Source organism: Passer domesticus, chromosome 1 (genome assembly GCF_036417665.1).
Source record: "Passer domesticus isolate bPasDom1 chromosome 1, bPasDom1.hap1, whole genome shotgun sequence".
NCBI classification, from domain to species: Eukaryota; Metazoa; Chordata; class Aves; order Passeriformes; family Passeridae; genus Passer; species Passer domesticus.
Genome location: NC_087474.1, coordinates 148781224 through 148806748, shown reverse-complemented (window position 1 = coordinate 148806748; position 25525 = coordinate 148781224). Strand labels below are relative to the sequence as shown.

At 38.8% G+C, this 25525-nt stretch overlaps 2 protein-coding genes across 6 annotated transcripts in view; one reads left to right on the top strand and one right to left on the bottom strand.

The window, feature by feature from the left end:
* Positions 1-20892, top strand: part of MRPL13 (mitochondrial ribosomal protein L13) — a 28661-nt gene extending 7769 nt beyond the window's left edge. Inside the window, exons 5-7 of the mRNA XM_064395763.1 lie at positions 5802-5888; positions 6211-6332; positions 20589-20892. Coding sequence (XP_064251833.1) covers positions 5802-5888; positions 6211-6332; positions 20589-20613 — 234 coding nt within the window. The 3' untranslated portion in view covers positions 20614-20892. The remainder of the gene's footprint in view (positions 1-5801; positions 5889-6210; positions 6333-20588) is intronic.
* Positions 20893-23767: 2875 nt separating this feature from the next.
* Positions 23768-25525, bottom strand: part of COL14A1 (collagen type XIV alpha 1 chain) — a 115059-nt gene continuing 113301 nt past the window's right edge. For 3 of the 5 annotated variants that reach the window (XM_064395722.1, XM_064395693.1, XM_064395714.1), the window contains one exon: positions 23768-24687. In XM_064395722.1, coding sequence (XP_064251792.1) covers positions 24365-24687 — 323 coding nt within the window. In that variant the 3' untranslated portion in view covers positions 23768-24364. Of the gene's footprint in view, positions 24688-24828; positions 25254-25525 lie in introns of those variants that run through there. The other 2 variants (XM_064395700.1, XM_064395708.1) reach the window with 2 other exon arrangements.

Genomic DNA, 25525 nt, shown 5'->3' with positions numbered 1-25525 from the left:
GTAGTGTCATCCCTGATCATCTGCAGCTCCTTCCTAAGGTGCCACCAAGGTTAAGTGATATTCTCACGTCATGGGGGCTGACCCCATTTTATCTGTGTTACTAATTCTGGAGCTTTACGTTCCTTGCAGGTGGTTGTTAGTGCTTCAGAGGCTTTGTGCTGCATTTGAATTTACTTGTGCCTTTTTTCTAAGGGCCATAGGATGATTCAGATTGAAGAGATCCTGAGGAAATCTCTAGTCCAACTTCCTACTCAAAGTAGTGTCAACTATTAGGTCAGATAAAGCTGCTGGGGATTTATCCTGACAGGTCTTGAAAACTTGTATGACAGCTCTTTGTTGAGAGAACAACAACAAGAGAAGTCCATGGCTTCTCTTCTTTGTTGAAAGGAATAAAAAACCTCACCTGTCCAATCGTATGTGTCTGATCTCTGCTGTATGATTTTCTACCTGAGATTAGAAAAACACTACTTTTTTTTCCCGTTGCTAAGTATCTTTCATGTTAATATGGGGTAGTGAATGCAGAAAGAAATCTGCATAGTTGATGTTTCATGTAGGGCTTAACATTCCTTGTTCATTTTGCCAAGGTTTTCAGCTTCAGAAAAATTTGAGTTTATGCAAGAGTGAAAATTAGTGTGTTAACAAAGATAGTAAAAGTACATAGTCCAGCACATTTTTACTTTAAATAGTGGTGTCTTCACTTGGGAGACTTGAGGAGGGGAGTGTCTGTGAATCTGCCTAAAATTTCTAGTGTTTTCAGTTGTCTGCTCTTCTTCAAAATAGCAGAGAATAGAACTCATCTAATGAAGTTGGCTAGGCCACTTTAAGAAGTGCTATTGAAGAAAAAAAAACAGCTTGTTCACATTTCCCTGACTTAGATTACATGTAAATTCTTGGACCACCCATAAGCAAAACTATTAAATGTGTTCTTTAGGTGCACCATGAAACTGTTGCTGTAGTTCAAAACAGCCACTCTGTTCTTCAGGTTAATATAATACTAATATTCTGTATGGCAGCAATAATCTCTTAGGATGTAAGTGGGCAGGCAGCATTAGTTTCCATTGGAGGTTGCTAAAAAGAAAATCTGATTGAACAGTTTGGTGTGTTTTCTTTGCCAGGACAGTCTTTTGAAAATAAAGGAAACGGGTAAAACTTTGGATTTGAGGTGTAGGTGTTTGGAATGCATAGATGTTTGGGATTTTCTTGACTTTTTTTAATAATACTTGCAGAAGTTTTATTTAGCTGGAAAACTGCTGATTGGCATGAGACCAGCACTTTCATAATTATACTTCTAGGTACTTGATACAGAAAGACTAAAAGATGTAGTTTTAAGTCTTGGATTTGAGAGGGAGCAAAGATTGCTTGAAAAAAATTCCTGGAAAAATCTTACGACTTTTCATTTAAATGCCTGCAAAATAATGTTGTCAGACCTAATCTGCAGAAGTAGATAGGAATCCTGTGAGGACAAAGTTTTCAATCAATTTTTCTTTTATTTGTGATTTGAAAGGTAGGCAAAACTCAGCTTAATTTTTTTTTCTGGCTGCATCAGAAGCTTGACCCCAGAAAAGAAAAAGAAGAAATTACATTTGGTTAAGACCAAATGCTCAGTGAGAGGATTGACCTTTGCAGCATTCAGAGGTTGTATTGCCTGTGACAGGAATAATGGGCAATAATTTTTCAGAATGAATGTTACCTGCTAGGGAAGATTATTAAGTGAAGCAGGGCAGCTCAGTGGAAGTGTGCTGGGAGGGAGCCTCCAGGGGTGTCCAGGTTTTGGTTTGTTCAGCTGCTGGCACTGATGTGAAGGGGTTTAAAATGTTCTAATTCTCCTTTTGAATGCCCTTTAGCAACTGCTTGCACGTATAGACTTGCCATTATATCTGCCTAATAAGGGTCTTTTGAAGAAAAGCTCAGACAGAAAGCACAGTTAAATCTTGCTGTTGCTATTTGAGAACCTGTTTTCTTTGCATTAGTAAGGGATAGTTGATAGAATAATATGTACATGCTAGAAGTCAGTTGCTGAAACACTAGAAGTTGTAGCATTTTCTTCTTTTACAAGGGAGTAATGTTTTTTAATTAGGTAGAACAAAACTTCAAAGACTGGATTAGTGGGCACACAAGTAAGTTTTGCATGGGGAGGAGAACATGCTATCTTGAAACATACTATTCTGAAACCTCTAGGTGACCTGAGTAAGTCTTGGAGCTGACTTGGTCATTCTCTTCGTAGTATGCAAAAATAAATGCTTGTATCAAAAAGTCTTAATCCATTCCTTATTTTTGAGTCAAGTTAATCATTTAAAGAAAACATTTAACTAACACATTTTTGTTAAGTGGAAAGCAGCAGTAGAAAGCCAAATGACATGCATGTGCGTGGAAGTTTAATTTGTCTGTGACCATATGATTCTTATGGCAGTATTGAGTACATTCACTCTTACTTATAAAAGTTGTACTATTTGTACCACTGTCAGAGGTAGAAAGCTTTTTGTGTTGTATTTTATAATGTGTGGGTGAAAAGAGCAATATTGTATACAGAACTGAATAGCAGTAGAAGGAAGATGTGATATCAAACTGTACCTCCAAGTAACTGCTGTATCTCTTGAAATTCTTCTGGGGTTATTTTGGTATGCCTTGTAATTAATCACTTTGTTTTCTCTGGAGCACTGTGTCCTTCCCATGTTCTAGAGTTGCTTCCTGTTGATTATTGGACTTAATTCAGCTGTTAGAGGAGACTTTCTTCTGGAAATCCAGCCAATTATTTTGTGCTAGGAGTGGTATTGCTCTGTTGATTTCCATCTTTAAAGTATGTTTTATCTGGCAAAGAATCTTTCTCAGAACTTGTCTCCATCAGACATAGTCTACAAGTTGCACATGAGCCAAAGCTTGTCACAAAAATTGAAATGTTTAGGACTCACAGTGTTTCAAATAAATGTATTTTAATTTCTTTGTACTCATAAAATGTATTAAAGTGTTGTAAGGCACTGAAAGTGCAAGAGTTTTAATAGAGCTGCCTAGATTCCTTTCCTTCTAATTAGCCCTTTAAATTGGAAACTAAAAGAATAATGTCATATAACTGGGTTATTAAGAGCATATCTATGCTGTAAGTGTATAAATTAGTTAAGTTGAAGTAAAGATATTGCAAGATTCAAGATGACAATTGCAATTAGAGCCAATGGGAACTTTGTAATTACAAAAAAAAAAAAGACTGGGGCAAACAGCATCCCAGTAGTGTAAAAATCCCCAAATACTAACACTGGGGTGGCTGTGTACTTCTGATGGTGGATGTCTTTACCTGATGGAGAAAGTGTCATGGTCTTTAGGAGTAAGTATTTATGAGGATATGGAATTTTACATGTTGCCAGTACTAAAGATAAAGTAGTGGGGGAGGAGGCAGTGAGAGTCCATGAATAACTGAATAAACTGTTCAGCTGTGCTAACCAGGTTCAAAATGAGATCAAGGTTGCAGTGAGACCTGTGGGTGGGTAGACCTCTCTGCCAGTCTGAGATTCCACAGAAATCACTAGCTTTTTAAACTTCCATATAAAATTAAACTCTTCTTTTTTAATAGCTCAAAGTAAGCATAATGACATAGAAAGCAGTAAGGTTTGTCTTTTATTAGAAGTGTATTACAAGCATGTAAAAAGGGTTTTTATTGTTAATTCCTAAAAAAACAATATGTTCTGAAGTGTGTTTTCAGGGAACATTGAATCTGAGTTTGGATTTTGTGTGAGTTCAGTAGCAGATTTGCAATTCCATATTTTTTTTATTTAGGGTTAGTCTATTTTTAGACTTGAGCATGTTCAGGTAACAGAAGAGCCCTTACTTACTTAACACCTTGCAAGTATTGTTGATTGAATCTGCCTTTTCTGTGACACAACCTTTCTCAAGGTGCAAAAGCAATCTGTACAACTTCACTTAAGCCTGTGCTTTACTGATTTTTTGACTTGACACCACAGCAGTGAGAGTGGAGTTGTGGCTGTAGGCAGAATTTTGGGCAAGAAGTTGGATGCAAACATGGTCTTTCCAGTAGCTGGCTTTGGATTTATTTTGGCTTGTAGAAGAGTCTTTGAGGCAGAAGTTACAATGAAGGGATTTTTCCAGCACTACCTTCTGTGTCCTGGCTCCCTGTTTAGCCTTCTGTTCTGCAGTTGGACTAATGACCTTGCAGTAAATCAGAATGCTGGGCTGCTTTCACAGCAGCATGGCCAGCAGGGTGAGGGAGGAGATTCTCCCCCTCTGCTCCACTCTGCTGAGGCCCCACCTGGAACACCATGTCCAGCTCTGGGGCCTCCAGCACAGGAAAGGCTTGGACATGTTGGAGCAGGTCCAGAGGAGGACCACAGAAATGATGGGAGGGATGGAACACTCCTCCTATGAGGAGAGATTGAAAAAGTTGGAGTCATGCAACTTAGAGAGGAAAAGACTCTGGGGAGAGCTTATTATGGGTCTTTCAAGTATATAAAGGGGGCTTACAAAAAGGATGGGGACAGACCTTTTATCAAGACCTGTAGTGACAGGACACAGAGTATACTGACCTAAATAAAATACACAAGCATAAATAATTTTTATCCGTAAAAAGCATTAGTTTTCATCTTTGGTTTTTAATACATGCTTATTAATTTTTATTAGAGAAGGTATCAAAGCTGTATATTAATCTGCATGGCCTGCTATATTTCTCCTATCATCTTGATTTATTGCATTTGTCCACAGATTTATGGTACTGGCTGCATAACACCTGAAAATCCTATCTTAATGTAGTTCCACCTGGGAACTTGGTGATTGTCTCTAAAATTTCAATTTAATTCCTTTAGTTAATTTTATAAAAGGAAGTAATTTTGCTCAGTACACTTCGGAAGATATCCAGGTGCCTGTGAAATCTGTTTGTGGTTAGTGGCCTGTATTTCAGTGTGGTTTATTGGCTTGAGCTTCATGCTGCACTAGGCACGCCTGGGTAGTTTCTGATTTGGAGCTAGTTTATATCTGGGTGTCCTGCAGCAAACATTTTACTTACAAAGTTGCATGTAGGTCTTAGCTCTAAGTGCTTTGCTGTCCTTTATGAAACGTTTTTTTTCCCTTCAGTTGTGTGCATTGTTTTACATTTACAAATGTTCCCCTTCTGGATGAAGTCCATAACAATGTGTTTTGTGTTTAATGAAGAGGCATCTTTACTAGAGTCCCAAGAGAAAATCCTGTTGAAATTTGTTTACTTTACAATGAGCATCATATAGAGCAGATATACAAATGCTACTCATTGCTGATGTTTAGAAGTGAGGTTGTTCATCTGGAACCAATAGCAAGGGTTATAAATATAAATAGTAAGTTTGTAATGCAGCGTTTTGGTATGTCAGCTTTGCTTAAGGTACAAAGCATTAATTATAAAAGTGTTTTAAAGACATTACACGGTTAAACTAGTTGCTGGGAGCACTTGGGAAATTTTTTTAAACACTTTTTTTCCCCTAAACAATGGGTGTATGTAAATGTGCAATAAAATATAGTTACCATAAGCTTCTCAATTCTTTGAAGATCATACAGAGTCATCCATAAAAAATGCTAAATATAGTTCTTAATTTTCTAAGCTGAAATTTTCTACATGGGTCTTAAAATAAGTGTTTCTATGTTGAGGAGTAAGTATTTATTTTTTTAAAATTTAAGTCTAGAGCTCCTTCTGGATGTGGTTCCAGAATTCCTCAGCCTGAAAGATGACTAAGCTTCAATAATGAAAGAGTGGACAGATGGAAAAACAGTTAACCTATTTCATGTTATGTGTAACCTCCCTGATAATTTGTTACTATGTTACCTTTCCTCAGATTGTTAAACTGGCTGTTTATAGAATGCTTCCAAAAAACCTTCTGAGAAGAACTCTGATGCAGAGGCTACACCTGTTCCCTGAAGATGTGAGTAGCCATGCAGTTACATTTTCATCCTTGTGTTATATGGAGGTGAAGAGGGAGTGTTAGCAATAGCACCCATGTCATAAGTAAGTAAATGAGAACAAAAATCACACTGCTTTTTTTAAATATGTGTATTTATATGTAGTTGAGGTGTTTTCCATATTATTTCACAGAGATCCAAGACGTAGGAGATGAATGGGTGTATTTAGGTCAAACACTTAGCATGAAGTATGCAGTCCTAATGACAAATTTTGGTCTGTCTTTGTGGCCAGGGGTGTTGTTTGTTAAACAGTCATGTAATTAAGACTATTCTCACCTGTCTCAGGTTATTCCAGAAGATATAGAGAAGAACCTTCTACAGGAGATTCCTCAGCCACGTGCAGTCCCCAAGAGGTTAGATGAATATACACCAGAAGAAATTGCTGCCTTTCCGAAGGTTTGGACGCCGTAAGTATCTTAAATTTTTTTTTTATCTTAGATTTTTTTAAGAGATCACATTGACTGGATAGGTATTATGTAGGCTCCCACATTATTAGTAAGAAAAAAGTAGTCATTCTTCTCTTTAGGTAATTTTTTTTGGAGGGACAAGGTCATTAAAGAACAATGGTTGCTAAAATTTTCTATTTCTGGTTTGGTTTTTTTAAATAAGAAAAGCTTTACTTAAAATTTTACGTTTTCAACTCCCTGCTTCATCAAAATAAATAAAGTAAAAACCTTCATTATCTGGTTTGAGTTGGATGTGATCTATAATGCATAACTGTTAGCCATAGACAAAGGAAATGCCACTCAGGTCTGTAAACTTTCAAAAGCTTATCAAAAATCACTTGTACTTAGGCTTCTCACTTTAGATAATACTAAAATAGTCTGCACATCCGTTCTGTGTAATGGAAGCACCTCTGTGTTACAGTGTCTGTTAAAGGAAACAGAATCCAGCAAATAAATTACTGCCTCTTCTGAGCTGAAACAGGGGGATTGGTTTTGACTTCTAACCTATGTCAGTGATGAAATTTGGTATATTTGCTTTTATCCTCAATATTGAATGGAGCTGAAATTCCTGAGACCTCCTGGTTTCTGTGAGATTTCAGTAGATTAGCCCTGAAGAAGTTTAGATTCTGCACCATTGACCAGAATTCTGCAGTACATTACAGTAAAGCTGATAAACCTGTCCTGTCCGATGGTGTGCTGTAGTCTTCTGTAACTGTGTTTGGTATTAAAACTTAGAGAAGTTCTCCACAATAATTTAGCTTGAATGGTGAGCTGGCACTTAGATTTAGCTCACTAATTGGGAGTATCTCTATTGTCGAAGAAATATGCTGACAGAGCTTTTAAAATGCATTTCTTTGTCCTCACACACTACCATAGTTCATCTCCTTAGGACTGGGCCACCTTAATTATGTTGACTTGCAGGTGTGTGTGGCAGAGGACAAATAAACTTGATGCCATCTAATTTAGTCATTGCTGTCAAACTAAGTTTTGTAATATTTTCGTGTCAGCGTATTAACTTTAGGAAAAATCTGCAGGTAGGGAGACTACTGTAGTTAGAATTCCCCTCCCATAATTTCTTGAAACATTCCCTCTGGAGGAATCCAAGCACAGAGAAAACAAGCATCCCCTTTTTTTTATATTTCTCTCCTCTGCAGTCTCATCTCTATTGATTGCTGGTAACTGCACTCTGTATACAGTCTTACTCCTTGCCAGTTATGAGGGCTGGGGAGTGCAGCTGCCTTAGAAATCATACAGCAAATTTGGAGGCTTTCAGCCCAGTGCTTCTCCTGTGGGAGAGCTAGGGAGCTCAAGTGGGTATTATGGTGAGAAAAAACAGAGAATAGGTGGGCCTGAGAGGAACAGAATACTGGGTGTAAAATGAGTGAGAGAATGTTGGAGAGAAGTGGGGTAGGGAAAAACAAATGGGAGTTTGGGAGAATGTTAATTCTCTCTGTGTAGAGACTGGGGCAGAAGTTTCCCTTCAACCAGCCATTTCATTTTGAGCCACATTTAAGGGCTTGGAGATGCACTTAACCCTTGCTGTGTCAGACTTTTGTCCCACCTGCTTTTATGCTCTCAGGAGCTGGTAAGATCTCGAAGAGGGAGAAGAATAAAGATGGTTATCTTCCCTCTCTCTGCTAACTGCAGGGCTCATCACTGTTGTAGTTTTGGCTTCTTGTCCTGGTCTGCAACCAGACCATTGTTGGTGTCAGATAAATAATTTAACCTTCAGCTCACTTCTTTACCAGTTTTGATCTTGGGAAGAGTTTCCAATATGAAGTAATGGGAAAAATAGTAATGTTTTTCCTGTCTGAATGAGAAAGTGTATTTTGATTCTCTGGCATTCAGATTTTAGGGCTGGGGGGGAGGAGGGCTTAGTTGGCAAATAAAAGATGAAGAATTGAGCAAATTTGGTAAAATAACTTTCTGATGTGGTAAGTAAAATACAGAGGTCTGTAAAAGGGAACTTACAATGAACCACAGCCATGTGCCCACACTGTTCTGATTAAAATACCAGCTGGAGTGTCTGAAAATAGACAGCTTTGCATCAAACACATTAAAAGAAAGGGTGTATGAATATGCAGAGGTAACAGAATCTCTGTTCTGAGATTTTTCAGTGTGTGAAGCCATGGAAGAAGTAGTGTTGGCATTATTACAGTATTCCTGCAAAAGACTGGAGAGGGAACAAAAATATAAGTACATACATAGTCTTCTTTTTAGAGGCATATAGCACAAATATTCTTTTAAAAACAAGTCAGAAAATGGATAGCTTTGCTCAAAAAACCAAAGAGAAGTTAGGTTAAAATATTGTTGTATAAATCTGATAATTTGAGGTGTACTGAGAAAACAACTGCGTGACATGAAAATTACTTCAGAAGAGAAAACGTAAGGGGAACATGAGTTGTTTTGTAGAAATCCAAATATTGCAGAGATACACTTGTGTCTCAGAATGCCAAACTGACTTTCTCTTTGGGTTCCTTGTCATTTTATTCTTGTCAGCTGACAGGCTGCCCAGGGAGGCTGTGGAATCTCCTGAGCCCTGGAGATGCTCAGAACTCACTGCATAGTTCCTGAGCAAGCTGATGTAATGGTGAAGTTAGTTCCTCTTTGAGTGGAGCCCTTTCAGATGCAAATTCTTCTATGGTTCTTTATATATAGGGAAAGTAAACAAACACAGTAAAATAGATGAATAGTTTAATAAACTGTGTTTAAAAACCCCAGTGCTTGGGTTGCTAATCTTATTAGTCCTGTTTGGCTTTTCCTTGGGCTGTTGTTTGTTACTCTGTACTAGGATGTTAGAAATCAGGGTGAGAACATGCAGTGCTAAAACGAGTAACCTGTTCTTGTCCCCTGCATTCTGCATGGGATGGAAAAAGCCTTATTGTGGACTTGGATCTGTGAGCTCCTGCAGAGCCCATACACAGCTTCCATGCAGTATGAGCAGTCCTTACAATGAAGCAGAAAATGAAGGACACAGAAAAGCTTTAAAGTCTTTTTTTTCTTCTTCAGATGGTTTCAGTAATTCTTCCTGCTTTATGTGACTTTGGTTTTAATTATTATTTATCTTCCATGAAGTTTGGAGCCTGGTGACCAACCTGTTTAGCGAAGAGTAGATGTTCAAAATGGAATGAAATATATCTGATGGTGATTAGAAAAGGGGGGAGTTAGAGGTGTTAGTGGTTCAGCTTCTTTCTAGAGAAAAAGAAAATAGTTGATATTAGCCCTTTAAGATACCTGTATGCTTTAAGGGAAAAGACCAAGTGAAAAGCAGAGCTTGATTAAAGTCTATAAATACTAGTAAACACAATTATGAGTAGAAAATTAGTCTTTGAGGTTTTATATTAAAGCTTATATTCAAGAAATGTACCTTACTGTGTATAAACCAGACATAAGATAGATAATAGGGAATGAATGTAAGTAGCTGAATTTATATGAGAAATTACTAATATCAGGAGGAAAATACCCTTTTTCTCTTTCATTGGAAATAATAATGTAAATTTTCATTTGGAATGTTAAGAACTTGCTCAGTGCTGCTCAGGTTATTTGACATTTTGGCTATATTTTGTGTTAAAATGTCTTGCTGTAGAGGGTTCTTTGAAGGCTGTTTTGCTGGTAGTTGGATACTGGATACACCACAGAGAAAGACACAGTATGCAAGTGGGACACTAAAATAGAGAAACAGTTTTTAAGGAAAGCACAGATGTGGAAACCCAGCAAAGCGTTTGGTTTTCAGAGTGGTGACCCTTCCCATCACCTCTCCTTCTCCCATCACCTCGCCATGACACAACATCAAGAGGGATCCTGCTCCATGAAAGTGGAAAATTAAAAGTCAGAATATTCCTAGTCAGAGAAGCTTTCCTTGAGCATTCTTTCCTTTTATCCCTAATTGGAGCCAACTGACCTTCCAACTTGTGCAAAGGTTCTGACTTAGATCCTCCATGGATCTAAGTAAGGTCTGAAGTGGAATGGAAAACCATGTAGATACAGGAAAGTAAATTATGTCTGTTCCAGACATATTTCAAGATGAAAAAGATGAAAAACAAGTTCCTTTGACAGAGTTTGATCTTGTACTGTGAATGAAACCTTTATTTCAAGCGTGTTTGAAATTTCAGATTGTATGTCTTTTAAATGAGTTTTAAACAGAAATCATCACAGAATTCACCAGTTACATATGACTAGGCAAACAGTTCTGTTCCATGAAAGCACGGGTACTTCAGATTCATGGGCAAATTTTCCTGTTATATACCATTGGAAAGTTGTTTAACTGTCTGGGTATATATGTGTTTTGAGACAATTTTAAAGGCAGGAAATTGTATTTCAAGAAGTATTTAAATAAGAATGTTACCAGATACAGCAGCCCTGTGTTGTTGCAGTGAGATGGATGCATTCCTGGGAGTTTCCCTTAAGAAAGCAGAGCTGTCTGATTGCATGGAGTGTGCTTGGGCTGGTGCTGGTGTGCAGACTGAGTGCCTGGTCCACTGCCAGCCCTCCTAGGAGCTCCCCTCGGGCCAGACAGCTGCTTGCTTGTCCTTGGGGGAACAAGTTCTTCTACACTTTTGAAGTTTTCAAAACTTGATATATTGTAAACTCTGCAATTTGCTTTTTGAAAACCAAACACCTTCTTAATGTTTGTATTTCTGTGTAACTGTCCTGATTTCTGCCCCCAACTGTACATCCTGCTTTGAGGCAGGGGGTTGCAGAGCCTGGTCTGAAGCCATGATTTTGTTCCAGCTGAGCAGCATGGGTTAGGCAGGGTCCCAGTACTGACTGCTTGTCATCTCCATGCCATGGCACACAGATTCCTGGAAGTTCGTCAGCAGCACTCTGTGGCTTTGAAAGCAGAAAATCACAATGTTCTCAGACAGAAGTTAGTAGGTGATGAAACACAAGCATATTGGATGCCTGTGGACTGCAGATGGCTCTGATAATCCTCTTATATATCCTGTCACTCCAGTTCCTACCCAGTTTTGTGTCCTTAAAGCCAGCCTTGCCAGACTCGGCAACCAGAAGCCACCTGTTGTGTTCCCAGCAAATAAATTTTTGAGCACTGGTAAACAGAAAAGCTTTTGGGTTAAAAAATCCTTTCAGCCATGGCTTCCTTTTCTGTTTTCTTAGAACTGCAGCAGTACGTATCTTGCACAATTCTGCAATTTCCAGTGCAGGTTTCTGGTTTTAGTTACACAGATTATTTCTGGAATGTAGTAATTGAACAGAAGAAGAAGCCAGAGATATCCTGATTATGTGCCTGAAAGGATGTTCTAAACAGTACTTTTATATGTGCAAGATGCTCACAGGTTTTGTTAGGTTTTTTTTTGTCTGCTAATTTCTCCAGATAACTTCATGAGGACCCAACACCAAAAGACCCTTGACATTCTATTTCATAGAGAAATTACATTTGGAGTATTTCCAGTGATTTGCTGTGTTACCAATTATAACTTGCAGTTTTTACTCCCTGCAATGAAATATGAGATAAAATAAAGGAAAAAGTTTTGGAGTGGTCACTCTAGTTGCCTTGAGAAGAGCAGAGGGAAAGCCATAAACCCATCTCTAAAGATGGTGAGGTCTTGAGCCATTTTTGGTAAGGACCATCTCAAGTTTATTTATTAGCCTTTAAAAATTTAATGCCAAATTAAATTTCCCCAGGTTTTTTTCTTAATTCCTTTTCAGTTGTAGAGTGTGTCTTAGGATTTGTGTTTTGTTTTATGTTATGCCTCCCTAGGTAATATTTGGTTTTTATCTTGGTCTATATATTGCCCCTTCAACTTGAGTGCTCATCTTCTCTCACAAAGCAGGGCTAGCATGTAGCAGTGTTGAGAGAAGACTTGGCCAACACAAACTTCTGTAAAAGACTGCAGCCAGTCTTACTTTTTCCTAAAAAACAAACTGTATAAACCAGGAAAAAGCTGTCCTGCCAATCCAGCCAGTTCTGTTCCAATGTAGTCTTAGAGGAATCCCTCTGGCAGTTCATTTTCTGTGGCCTTTTTGCCTCTTGGTAGAAATTACATGAACTAACTGGAGATCATTAATCCCCAATCAAATCTAGGAACTGTCACTGTAACTTTTGGGTTTTTTTTATTAGTAAGGGCATAAAATGTCTCAGAATTTTGTGTAGCAGTGTTCATTTAAGAGGAAATTTGGAGGTAACCAAGTCCCACATTTCAAGCTACCAGAGCTGGATCTAAATTCCTGTGCAAAAAGCCACATATTTAAGAAGAAAATTGCTCTCCTCTACATTTGGTTTTAGCCTCAGGCAGCAACTGGACACTAATCATGAAGGGTCAGTAACTCAGTCATCTTAAAAATCCAACACATCCATGTTCAGATTGTTTAGCCTGTTGAATTCAATTACTGGCTTTTCTCTGGCATGCCTAAAACTGATCAGTGCTGCTGATTCTCATACCCTTTACCTGGGGGCATCTTGGGCTGTTTCTAAAGCAAGAGTTGAAGGTGAGAGATAATTAATGGGTGACTGGGTCCTTCTATTTTAACTTTCTGAAGAGGTTCCCAAAAAAAATTCCAAAGCTACTTTCCCCTTCCCTTAAAACCTGTTCATCTCATATGTGAGCATTGAGACTAAATGAATGGAAATTTGACCAGGAATAGGAGAATGGTTGTATATGATAGTGTTGAACTACTTGCCCAGATGAAATTAGAGTTAGATTAATTTTTAATCACTCTTTTATAAATGTCTAGATTTCCTTTTTTCACTTCTGTGGCTGACAGTAGGTCTGGAAAATATTTCACCATTCCTTCACCCACTTCTCTGTTTATTTGGAGAATAATGTAATTCTTTGTCCAAATACAAGTGCACAGTGCTGCTCTGCGTGCAGTCCTATAGTTTTTAGCAGAATATATCTACTAAAAAAGTATATCTACTTTACTAAAAAAGTAACCTTCTATTTTCAAAAAGCATAATCTTAACAAGATGAAGCTTACAAGTATATTCCATTGATTTATCTTAAATATTTTTCCAAACAGAATTCATATAAACAAGGTTAAAATCAGGGAATTACAGTAAGTTTAAAAAGAGCTTTGATCAATTTTGCTTAATTTGTTTTACAGAAACTGAGGTTGTAACCACTTTATTTTAAATTTTAATAAGCCATTCTTCATTTCACTAAGACTACCTAAATGCATATCAGATAACTTGATTTAAGGACCATTTTTAAAAATTACAAGTGCTAGTTTTATGGAGAAAAAAGCAAACAAGTTGCAGCTGAGAGCCACAAAATACACATCTTAAGTTTTGTTTCTGCATAAAAGGATTAGTCACTACAGCTGTACTGTCATAGCAGTGTCACCTTTTCTAACTCTTGTTACAGAATGCAGCTTCTGTTACTGTGGCTTGTTCTCCAAGCAAAATAAGTTATACTTGTAGATGTTCTTTTTAGGCAAAACAACAGTCTGCATGAGAGCACCACCAACATGGAAACGGTTGTTGTGCTCCAAGCAGAGGAACTGAGGATTTAGAATAGACCACAGTGTGAACTGGAAATTCAGTGATATTTGAAATATCGTGAGCTATTTCACTGATTATTTTACCAGAGGCATAGAGCTGTCATGGAATAATAGGTACACCTTGAGCAGAAGAATGATTCTTCTCCCCACTCCACCCCAGCACTAAACTGTTGATGTTTGAGTGTAACCACATAATTTGGTTTTCCAGGGAATGGTAGCAATGTCTAATCCTTGGGTTTTGATTTACTAGTGTTGTTAGTGAAAAAGATTAAATGTGTTCAGAAATCCCCTTTAGCTATAGCCCACTTACCTAATAGCTAATAGCTGTTGACTTTGGCACAACTTGCAAAGTTTTCCTGAAAAATACATATATTCCTCTTGTTTTGGAATTTACAGTAAATTTTGTCTGTGTATTGAAGTGTTTCTATAAAAACAATCTTAAATACTCTAAATTTCAGAGTTTATTCATAAAATAATCCTAAAATGTGTGCCAGATAGACAACAGATTTCATGTTGTGTGTATTGTATGCTAATTTTAGACCAAACCAAATTATTTGGAACCTTTTGTTATAAGAAAAGGCTAAAAGCCATCTATTGCCCTTAATAAACAGATATGAAAGGTGAGCCATAGAACCATTCTGTGTAAGCAGACAACTGTCATCAGTTAGCAATAATTCCACATTCCTGTGATGTTGATTTCCAGAATTGTGGAGAAGAGCATCACAGTAATACAGATCAAATGTGCCTGCCAGCACAAAGTAACAGGATCACAGTGACTGAGGGCTAGTAACCAAGTGGCATCATCAGCCCACAAAATCTTTTCACTAATTTGCCTTCCCCAATCTGTCATCTATTCAAAACAGTGTTGTTTATAAACTTGCCTAAATGAGACCTTTATGATCTAGTGGATATCACTTGTTAAGTACTTTAAAAATTAGGGGTAAGTTAGAAGTACTTGAATACCAATTATTTCTTTGTTCTAGTTTTTCAGCTAAGTTTGGAGAGATTTTATCCTTGTTGTTTCTTAAAATTCTTGAAACTTGTATCTGAAAGTCAAGGAGAGCTTCTATAGAACTACACAGTCATGCTGAAGTCTCCTTCAGCCTTTTGGGGAACACTACACTGTTCAGGAACAGGATGGGGGAAAGGGGAAAAAAGGCTGCTGGATAAAAAGCTATATAGCAGCCACAGATGTAAAACCCTCTGGGGTGAGTTACTCTTAAAGCATATTGATAACTGTGAGTTAAGACCAGTGCATTTTGGTTTTGTTTTTGATGAATAACCTGTGCAAATGGGAATCCTACTAGATGTAAAATTTTTCAGGTAATACCAAGTGTTGTACAGACTGTGAATGAAATAGACGGGTGTGCCTTTCCTACAGGATGGTTATTAATTTTAAGGGGGTTTTCATGCATCTGGAGTGTTTTCTCTCATTCCTGGAAGCAGTAAAATCTTAACAGAATTCTAAACCTTCTAATTCAAACTCTTCAAATTTTACTCTTGTACCACGTCTCTCATCTCAGTCACTGTATTAGCCTGTGGCATTAGTTAGCCTTAAGGCACTGACCTTTTGCAGTGCTGATACAGAAGTAAATCCTTTCTGAACACTCCTGTTACTGCTGCTGAGAGTGCAGAAATTCCAGGGAACTCTGGCTCTCTGGTCATGTGCTCCAGTGGTGAGATGTTTGCCCGCAGGTGAAGAGAAAATTGCAATTTGAGACAGAGCTTCCACAGCAGGTGTGCCTTGCTGAGTCAAGAGCAGGTATTGACAGGTCACTCACTGTGCAGCACTGACTCCTCAGCAGAGGCAGGTTTGAAAGCATTAGCAGTCATCAACACAGGCTTGCAAGCACACAAATGACTGTAACAGTTCCATGAGATTTGACTTCATAAAACTTGTTTTGAAAAGTCTCAGACAATGCAGTGTAACAGCAAAGCTGTGTGAGTAGGGATTGTTTGTGGAGAAATGGCTATCCAGGGTTTTTAGGCTTGAAAGAAGATAAGGTCATGTTATCAAATGCTGTTTATCAGCAGCATGCAGTAGAAGAAGCTAGGGAGGTGTGTCACTTCTTTTGGAAGAAGGAAGGGCAATGTTTGACTACAAATTACATTGTTATAGCTAATCCCAATGCATTTTGAAGTTCTAAGAAACAAAGTCATTTGGATTAAAATACATAGTTTTGAAGAGGTATTCTAAGTCATTAAAAATGAAAATATTTTATAAATTATTGTCTGGATTGTAAAATAACTGCTGTATATATAGAATAGACAGTGTCATATATTGCTCTACAGCCTTACCTTTATTATTTCTTTGAGGTTAGTAATGCTAACCTGTCTGCTGTAAGATGCTACAAGGTTTTAGCTTGTTTGCCTAGAAATAAGATGGTGAAGTTGTTTTGAAATCAAGTTAGTTGCACTATAACAGACTAGTGATTAGTTAGATTTGATCTTCATGGAGTAACACACACCCCTCTTATTTTATTTTTTCTGAGGCTGTTCTACCTCCACAAAGCATTGCTAGGCAAAGGGAAACGTCATAGGTGGAATGTGCTGACAAGATTTTAATAAAGATGGAGCTGTGCAGCGAGTCTATTCAGAATTGATTGAAATAAATATTCACTCCAGGAGTTGAGAGTTGAACACATTTAAGTATTGCAGAAGGTCTGTATCCTGTCCTCCCTCACAGGAAAAATACCCTTGAAAGAGGATATTTCACATCACACTGAAAAAGAATATTGAATATTCTGTGAGGTGGGGGGTCCCATCATTGTTGCAGATATGCAAGTAGATCTTTTTGTGCTGTTAGTTTGTGTTTGCCATCTGAGATGCTCAGAGGCTGAGGTCATAGCTTCATGAGCATTTTTTCTGGCAATAAGGCTCAGTTTTAAGAATCATCCATCAATTTTGCCTCTCCATTCTGCTTGTGTGGCAACAGAATGGAGAATCAGAGAACTGACCTAGGTTACAGACAGCCTTGTTTTATGCAGCTGCACAGAGGGGGGTGTGTATGCTGGAGTTGGTTGGAGTTGCTAGGGAAGCACATGTATGCTCACCAAATTTCAGTATTAATTAAATGATACAGATGCCAGCACTACACTCTGCAGTGCTTTTCAAAACATAACTGTAGCTCCAAAATCTGCAGAGATACTGGAGAGAGAATTTACAATGGTAAGCTTTAGCCCAAGGACACAAGCCTCTTCAAGTCATCTTTGATGTCCATAAAGAAAGGCAGGACTCCTTCATGTTCTAGGGTTTAGTGTGACCTCAGTCTTTATTTCATGAAGTGGAGTACAGAGCAAAAAAGTTACTGTTTTCCTGTAAATAAGAAAACTCTCACAGTCCATTGGTTTTTTTCAACATTGCAGAGTGTAGAGCTGGCATCTGTATCAAAAGACAACATTTATATGAAATACATTAATTCTGCAGAGTTTTGGGAAGCTCTCTACCAGTTACAGTGGGGACCACTAAGACCCTTTTGTTTTCCATCACAAAAGCTGATGCTAGGAGCTGGGCATATGTGCAGGTTTATCTGTTCTGTAAGTTTCAGTGGCTGTGGTTTGTCAGCATTTTACATCAGCTGTATTTCTCTTCTGATAGCTGTGAGTATGGATAAAAATTGGGAGAATTTATAGGATCACAGAATTGTAAGGGTTTGGGAGGGACCTAAGGAGATCATCCAGTCAAACCCCCCTGCAAAGAAAGGATCCCCTGAAGCAAGTTAGAAAGGAATGCATCCAGCCAGATTTTGAGTGTCTTCAGAGAGAATCCATGACCTCCCTGGGCAGCTTTAACAGATCTAAAAGCTGTAATCAGAATTTAGCACCAGCTCTTCAGTGCCTTTTACTCAGTGGTGAAGTACTTTTTAAGAGAGAAGCACTGAGAAGCCTCCTGTAACAAATGAGTTACTGATTTGCTGAGTATTTTGCCTAGACCTCACAGAACTGTCTTAATACTTCTTATGTGGAGTATAAAAATGTTAGTGAGACAAATATTTTTTACATATTTTGGTGGCAGACGTCTGCTGCACAGACTAATGTTGCATATTTTCAGTGAACCCATAATAGTTTGCATTTCAGCATAGATTGCAGAGACATTGGTTCCCACATTCCCCATTTGTCTTTGTCTTGGAGTCTCCTGTCACTATACAACAACAAAGCTTTTTTCCCCCAAGAATGTTACTTTAAAAGTAAAAAGAAGAGGAGAAGCAGCTGTGTGAAGTCTTGCCTTTGGGTGAATTTCTGAACTGTCTGTTCTAGGAGATAGCATTTCCTTTGTTCCAAGAGCATAAACTCAGGCCTTTGCTGAGGACAGGCAAAAGCACTACCATCAAAGGAGAAGACTCTCACATGGATTTGTGTCACTTATCAATGAGCAGTTACCCATTGATGCTCACAAGTGGTTCATAATTCTCTCTGAGTAGACAGCATTTTTGTGGGTTCATATTCTTCGCCTGACAAAATGCCTATAACACTTTTGCCAAAGGCAGTGTTTTCCAAGGCTTAGCTTTCCTGGTGCCAAGAATTCTTCAAAAGCAGTCCAAAAGCCAAGTACTAGTGGGTATAAAAAGCCTACTGTGGCAATAGAAAAGGCTTTAAAAACTTTTGTATTTGTTCATACAAGTGTTTCAGTGTGGAAAATCCTGTCTTTAAGCTTCATTAACTTTATAAGACTGCAAACTAAGAGTCCAGTGTTTGATGCATTTTTATGCATTTAAATTTTAAGACAATGAGCATTCAAGTTGAAATGCAGGTTACAAGCAAGCAAGAAAAAAAATATTTTCACTCCAGAACAAAGTGCTGTGAGACCTACAGCTCTGCAACACTCCAGCATAACCCTAGATGGAAGTTTTAAGGGAGCCATTCATAGAAAAATGAAAATCCATTGAGCAATATATAAGAGAAAGGATTGGTTTCTAAAAAGAAAGAGTAATAACTATAAGCTGCAAGACAATGATGCTTTTGCCATGCTGCATTGCCTAAAATCTTACAGCAATGTCCACCTGTCTAGGATAGATGTAGTGGTAAAACTTCTAAGTCACTGCTGAGAATTTTTCAAAATCCAATACTCTCACTACTCTACAAACAGTTTGATATAATGAAATACCTATTCTGGCATGCAGGGTGAGATGTGAGTAACAAAATGTGCAGTGGCAGAGAGGCTGGAGCCAGAGGATGTTTAAGGTCCCTTCTGACCCAAACCATTCTCTGATTCTATGAATATCCCCAAGTACTGAAATCTGGGATTCTAGGAAATGTGACTTGGCTTCCCAGTGCACACCAGCCATCAAACATTGAGTACATTCAAGTTCAACATTAAGCAAGTATGTCAACAATATATATGGTGCTTGCAGCAGTTCTGTCATGCACAAAAGACACAAGTCCAAATGCTAATACAGAATATGCTGTTTAAATGGGGAACAGAGCAGCTTTGTGATTCATCACAGCATGAACACTAGTCTTCTTTATAGTTGTTCAGTAAAATTCACACAATTTTATATGCTACTCTTGAAATAACACAAACTGAATTCCAGACTTGCTTTCATGTGAGAACCTATGGGCTCGTACAAGAGTTGTGTGGCTGATTGCGCTTTGCAGAGCTGTTGCTTGGCAAATTCTGAAACTGCAACACAGGACTAAATTGGATTTTGATTTCTGTGTGGCATCTCTGTAGCCATCTAAACTCTCAGTCTTTAAAGTAAGCTGTCTGCTTCTGTTTCTGTCTGCTTTTCATTTCCATTATTGAGCTGAAATACAGATAATATGTACCACCTTTGGAAATTTAACTTGGTTACTGTACCTGTTTGCAGGTTTTCCTGTGTGCCAGAACTTTTCGTTCAACTTCACGGCAAATCTGGCCCTGTATTCCTTTAGATGTCTCTAAAACCTTTGTTAATACCTGTCTTGTTGAGTCCTGTGAGTTCCCTGGGCTGCTTTGATGCCCACATGAGAGGGGCAGTGGGGTGTTGTGTTCCCGCAGGCTGTGGCTGTGGGTGGGATGTTTGAAATGCTGGACAAACACTGGGCACCCCAGAGACCCTGACCTGCACGGGGGGTTTGGGAGTGACTGGGCAGAGTCCAGATGTGCAGCTTCTCTGCAGGGCATGGTAGGGATGTCGATGTGCATCTAGTCTGCAAACTCAACATTCTAAAAGCCAGAAGCTGGTCTGAGCTGTGTAGTTTCGGGAAGAATGTAGTTCCTGCAGCCAGTGGATGTGTGGCAGGCAGGCAGGGAGAGAGATGTGCCTGAATAGGAGATCACAGAGGGTTGCAAACAGCAGACTGCTTCTATCTGAATGTTTTCCACATCTGTCATCCAAGCAAAGGGGATTGTAGAACTTTCAAGGTTCAAATTAGGAGTTTTTTTAAATCATCAGTTTTAACTATTTTAGTAGTGTTGTATTGGACTGTGCTGTTAACTAAAACTTACCACCTTATGCATGGATTATTCAGTTTTTGAAGGTGGAGACAAATCAGTGCCTGTGTTTAAAGCCCTGTGAGAATGCATTCGGTTCAAGATGGTTTTTTGTTTTGCTTAGGAAAATAGGAATGACCAACTAGTCCTGATGTCTGTAAATTCTTAGAGGTCTTAGTAAATGTATTTGTTTTGTTCTGTCTTATTTGTGTAATCCAGAAAATGTTCTTCAAAAAAAACTTCACCCAAGTAAGGAAATAAAACTAGATGAGGCTGCTACTGCAGCCTTAAAGCAAAGCCACTGTAGTGCACATGCATTTCTTAAAATACTTCTTTTTTCCCCCACAGACCTAAAGATTATCGAAGAAAGTAATAAGAATGAAAGAAGTGCCATCAGGAGTGTCCCTCCTCCCTCAAAGAAAATTCTTCTAATGTGGAAGCATCTGTGCAGCTCAGTCAGCCCTTCTATGCTGAATGTTTCTGACAGGTGTTAGCAAATTTGACTTGGTAAGATTACAGAAATTCCTGTATTTGAAACAGCTAAGATTAGGTATTATCTTGTGAATGCCATCTGTACTGTGCATTGTATGATCTGATGTTTTTTATTGACATTTGATTTGATACTGTTATTAAAGAATTAATACCTTTGTAATGAGTATTTGCATCTCATAGAAACAGTACATTGACTACTACAATGAAGTAGCTCACTGCTGACAAACCAGTGTTCCTTAAAGAACTTGTTGAAATAACAGGCATTAAAGGCAGATCAACAGAGAGATACTTCTCCTTTTTTCTCCACTTCAGCCTCAGTCTGATTTTCATTCAAGTCACAGGAACATGCCTTACCTGCTTTAAGGAACATATTGCAGAACAGAGAAACATTTTCATTATGAAAACTAAATGAGAAGATCAAACTTCAGTGTTGAATGATGCAAAAAAAGTCACAAAATTCACCTCACTGTCTGAAATTCCTGTCTGCTTTCCTGCTCTGAAAACCCTCAAGCCAAAGCTGTTCTGTAGATAAGCAAAGCACCTGTTACTTTCTGTGTTGTAGGAAATGCTGGTACGTTATTTACCAAATATTACAATGTCTGGTGAGGAGAATTTGAGTGTTCTACATCTGCTTCATACAAGCATCATACAGGAAGAAAACCAGTTGTTTATTTATAAACATATTTCATTAAGTGAAATAATGGTTTGGTATTGGGCCTTTCTTTGACATTCAGATGGGCTTATCCCAGGAAAGATTCCTATCTAGTGAATGTGCAGCCTTCATTTCCAAGTTAGTTAGTACACTGCATTAACTAGTGAAAGTATTTTTGACAGGCCTAGGTTGCAGTAAATGCTCTTTTCTGTGTAAGGACACAGTACACAGTTTATTGGTAAGATGTGTGTGACATCAGCTGTTCATCATGTGCTGAATCCTTCAGTCAACAGCTTCAGTTTCTTAGGTGGTCTGGAAAAAATACGAGACACTGTTGATTATTTAGAGACTAGATTTTGGAGAAAATCTTGACTGACTGTGTCTTACTTCTTTTGGGAAACATACAATTCCTGAATAGTATTTTTATAACTGGGTAGAGCAGAGAGTAACTAGTTAGTTACTCTTTATTACCAAGATAGGTCCAGCAAGTGACTATGATTAATGATACCAGAAGCATTCTGGTCAGCCTGGTGCCAGTAAATGGCACAGTAAATAGAAAGTTAAAATAAATTAACTACTGCAATTGAAGCTTGTGCTTTAGTATGTAAATAGTTACAAAATTTGAATGAGTATGGCCACTTTATTTTCCCCAAGTAATTTAAGTCACTCCATGTACATCATGTGGTGTGAGGAGGAGGTGGCAGTGGCAGCCGGTTGTGGAGGTGTCCTGCACGGGGGATCCCTCAGGCCCAGAGCACCCAAATTCCCTGTGTTCAGGGGGGCTGTGCTGCTTCCAGCTGCTCCCCCAGCCCAGGAGACTGTGGGGTGTGGGAGCTGTGGGACTGGCACAGCACAGGTGCCATCCACTGCATACCACAGGCACCCTCAGGGATTTGGTAAGGCTGTTCCATGGAGTAAATAACACCAATTTCCTTATTTTGATCAGTTTGATTATGCTGTATCCCTACGTCCCTGGTGTTGCCCTGTGGTCTCATCACTCTCTGTGGTCCCAAAAGAACCTGAGATTTGGATATAGTGTTGCAGGCCATCCAGTCATGACTAATATATTGTGCACTGTTAGCAGGAAACTCCCAAGTCTTCCAAAGACAAAACAGGCAGAATTGCTTGAAAGCTGATTTTTTTCCATCAGTGATCTTCTCAGTCACTTCCACAGGTCAGCATATCTCAAGCAGAACTCTGAGCTGTGTCAGTAGAACGTGGATGGGAGTGGGCTGACCAGGGAGGGGCAGAGAGAGTTTGCAGTTGGGGTAAATTAATGTGGGTGTTGACAGCCAGTGCCAGAAGGGAAATTAACCCTGTGACCCCAGGCATTATTGTATTTAGTTTTAATAATACCTCTGAGTATCAGTTGCATGTGCCAGGCTGTGGTACCTGCTTGTGGCCAAGAGAGCCATGCTCACTTGGGGCCTCAGTGTTCTGTCAAGTGGGGTTAAGCTGCCAAAAAATAAAGCCCATAACTGCATTATACTTTTCTACCTTCTATTTTAAATGTAAGTGCAGGTAATGAAATGACAATCGACTCACATTCTATCAACTTTTATTGCCTTTCCCCAAGAAAATTGGTGGAGTCAGAGGTTAAAGGAGTTATTGGAAAAGAGAAAGAACCTAGGAAGGTATCCAGCCCCCAGCCAGAGCCTGCTAGTCACATTTGCAGATCATGTGTGCCACTAATGAAGCTGAATTCTAGGTGAGATAATTGGAGATTACACACTAAAGGTACCTATTCATCTTCTTCCTGGTGAGCTAAGGGAGCTGCTGGCAGTAGCCAGAGGCCAAACCTGACAGGCTTTTCTTTACTGTAGAATATTACTAGACCACCTCCCAATCGGGGTGAGCAGGAGGATGGTCCTGAGATGTGCAGGACAGCCTCTCCATGTCTGTATAGAGCTGAAGAAAAAGTGTTCCAGACCTATGCTTTCAACTTAAATGGCCATTCTTGAGCTAAATCTTGCTCAGTCTCCAGTGCTCTTCAAAGCTGTTTATTGAGTCTCTTTTTAACTTACCTTGTTTGTAGATGATTAATTGCTCTGTGCTCAAGATGGGTTGGTGTTTTGCCTTCCTCTCCTCGTTAGCTGATCCCAAGTTGCCATCCCAACTACACCTGCCAGTCTTTTGACTTGGGCATGTTGACATGAGGAATCTCACACCTGGAGTTGGTACAACTACCTCAGCTCAGTTACTCTCTGCATTTGTCCATATACAATTTAAAAAATAAGACTAAATAATGTTTATACTACAGCCTTTAAAATAAAATTGTTGCCCCAAAGTGTTGAAAATAGGAAATGTATTTCCTTCTCATTACATTCTGTCCCCTGAAGATCAAATGCAATTGTTTTGAGTTAAAAATCAAATTAATACAGAATTACCATACAAAAGCTTGCCACTTTTATTTGCATACAAAACAGAAATGAAAGAGGTTCACAATAAATTATCAGTGTGCTCCCACGGAACATTCTTGTGTATTTATTTTAGGTGAGTTAAGAAAACAGTGGTCTCTAATGTAAGAAATCTTTACAAAAAGATAATAACTGGGGTGCAAGGACACCTGATGCTTTGTTCTCCAGTGGATTTAGTCAGGTTACTCTGCTAGTAAAGCAATTAATCCAAAACAAAGAGAAAGTACTGAGCTGGGAAAAAATGGATAACAAAACATTAACTTTCATGAATGGTTCTATGTGCACCACCTAGCCAGATGCATTTCTCAGATACAGTTTGAAGAGTGAACAGTACTCCAGAGAAAGATCTACAAGTGACCTTTCATCATCAGCTAGCACCAACCCACTAACATACTACACTTCTGACATGCAAGATAATTACCATTATTTGTTGTGTCAACTGGCCATGTACACTTTTCTCTCCTTTAACATAAGAGCCTGTAAACATCTTCAGTGACAGGTGAGGCACTGGGGCAAAAGGCCAAACGCAGGTGTGCATAAAATGTTTCCCTTTTTTAAACAGTTCATTGAGGGGGGCTTTTTCCGTTGGCCTTTGTGCGCACTGGGGTCTTGGCACTCCTTTTGGCTATCCTCCTGGCGAAGCGACTGATTCCTGGGGATCTCAGCTCAGCGGCTTCCATCTCCTCTTGAACAGGAGTAAACTCTGCTTGAGCAAGATGAGGTGATGGATAGGACTGGGAGTATGGGGATGGTAAGGGGTAGGACCCGTGAACTACGTACGGCTGTTGCTCACCATCATAAAGGTCGTCAGGGTCATAGATTTGGTAGGAGTTATGTGGCAACTGCACTACTGGGATGTCTTGATCAGTTGGCTCACCGTATCCACCTTAACCCACCACCACCAAGAGTATTCATACGGTTAACACAGGAGAAGGGGAGTAGAAAATTAAAGCATTCATTAGGAAATTGACATTTTATATATAGATATATTTCTATATCGTGTGTGTGAGTATATATATATATAATCTTTAAATACAAATCTTTTATTCACATAAAGGAACAATGAAAACATTTAACAAAATTAATAAGCTGGAGCAATTGGAAACCCACCAACAGACAGCCAAGTTAGTTGGAAACCACCACCACAATTTGTCAAATGTCCGGTTGTAACACTGTGCTCATTATACGCTGCACACTCTGCCTGCTATAGCTTATTCCAATTATGCGCTAGAATACATGAGTAGCAGGCAAAAATGGGTCAGGCAATAATTTTTAGCAGTGCCAGGAAGCCAAGTGCATGTACAGCAGCTGTAAGTTCATTAGTGGTAGTCATTATCGTTGCTGGAAAGCACAGAGCAGTTCAGCATCCATCTCTGACCTTCAGCCCAATGAGACCTGAACCAGAATGAGCCTTTCACCTTCTGGATTGGTAGCCATTGTAAGGGATTGGGCCTTAAAACAGGAAAGGAACAACGGGGAGGGGAAGTGAGAAGAAAAGGACAGGAAGAGACGACAACAAAAACATTCAGGTAAGTAAAACATACAAATCAGCTCAGGGGCAGATTAAACTGTAAACATCAAACAAATATGCCTTATGCATAACATTTGTAGTTTAGTGCTTTACTAATTAATTTTGATTTTAGGTTGGGTGATTTAATTTTTGGCAATTGTGTTAACTTCTTCCCATGGCCTCTCCGTGCTGTAATGAGATGGGGAAGTAGGAT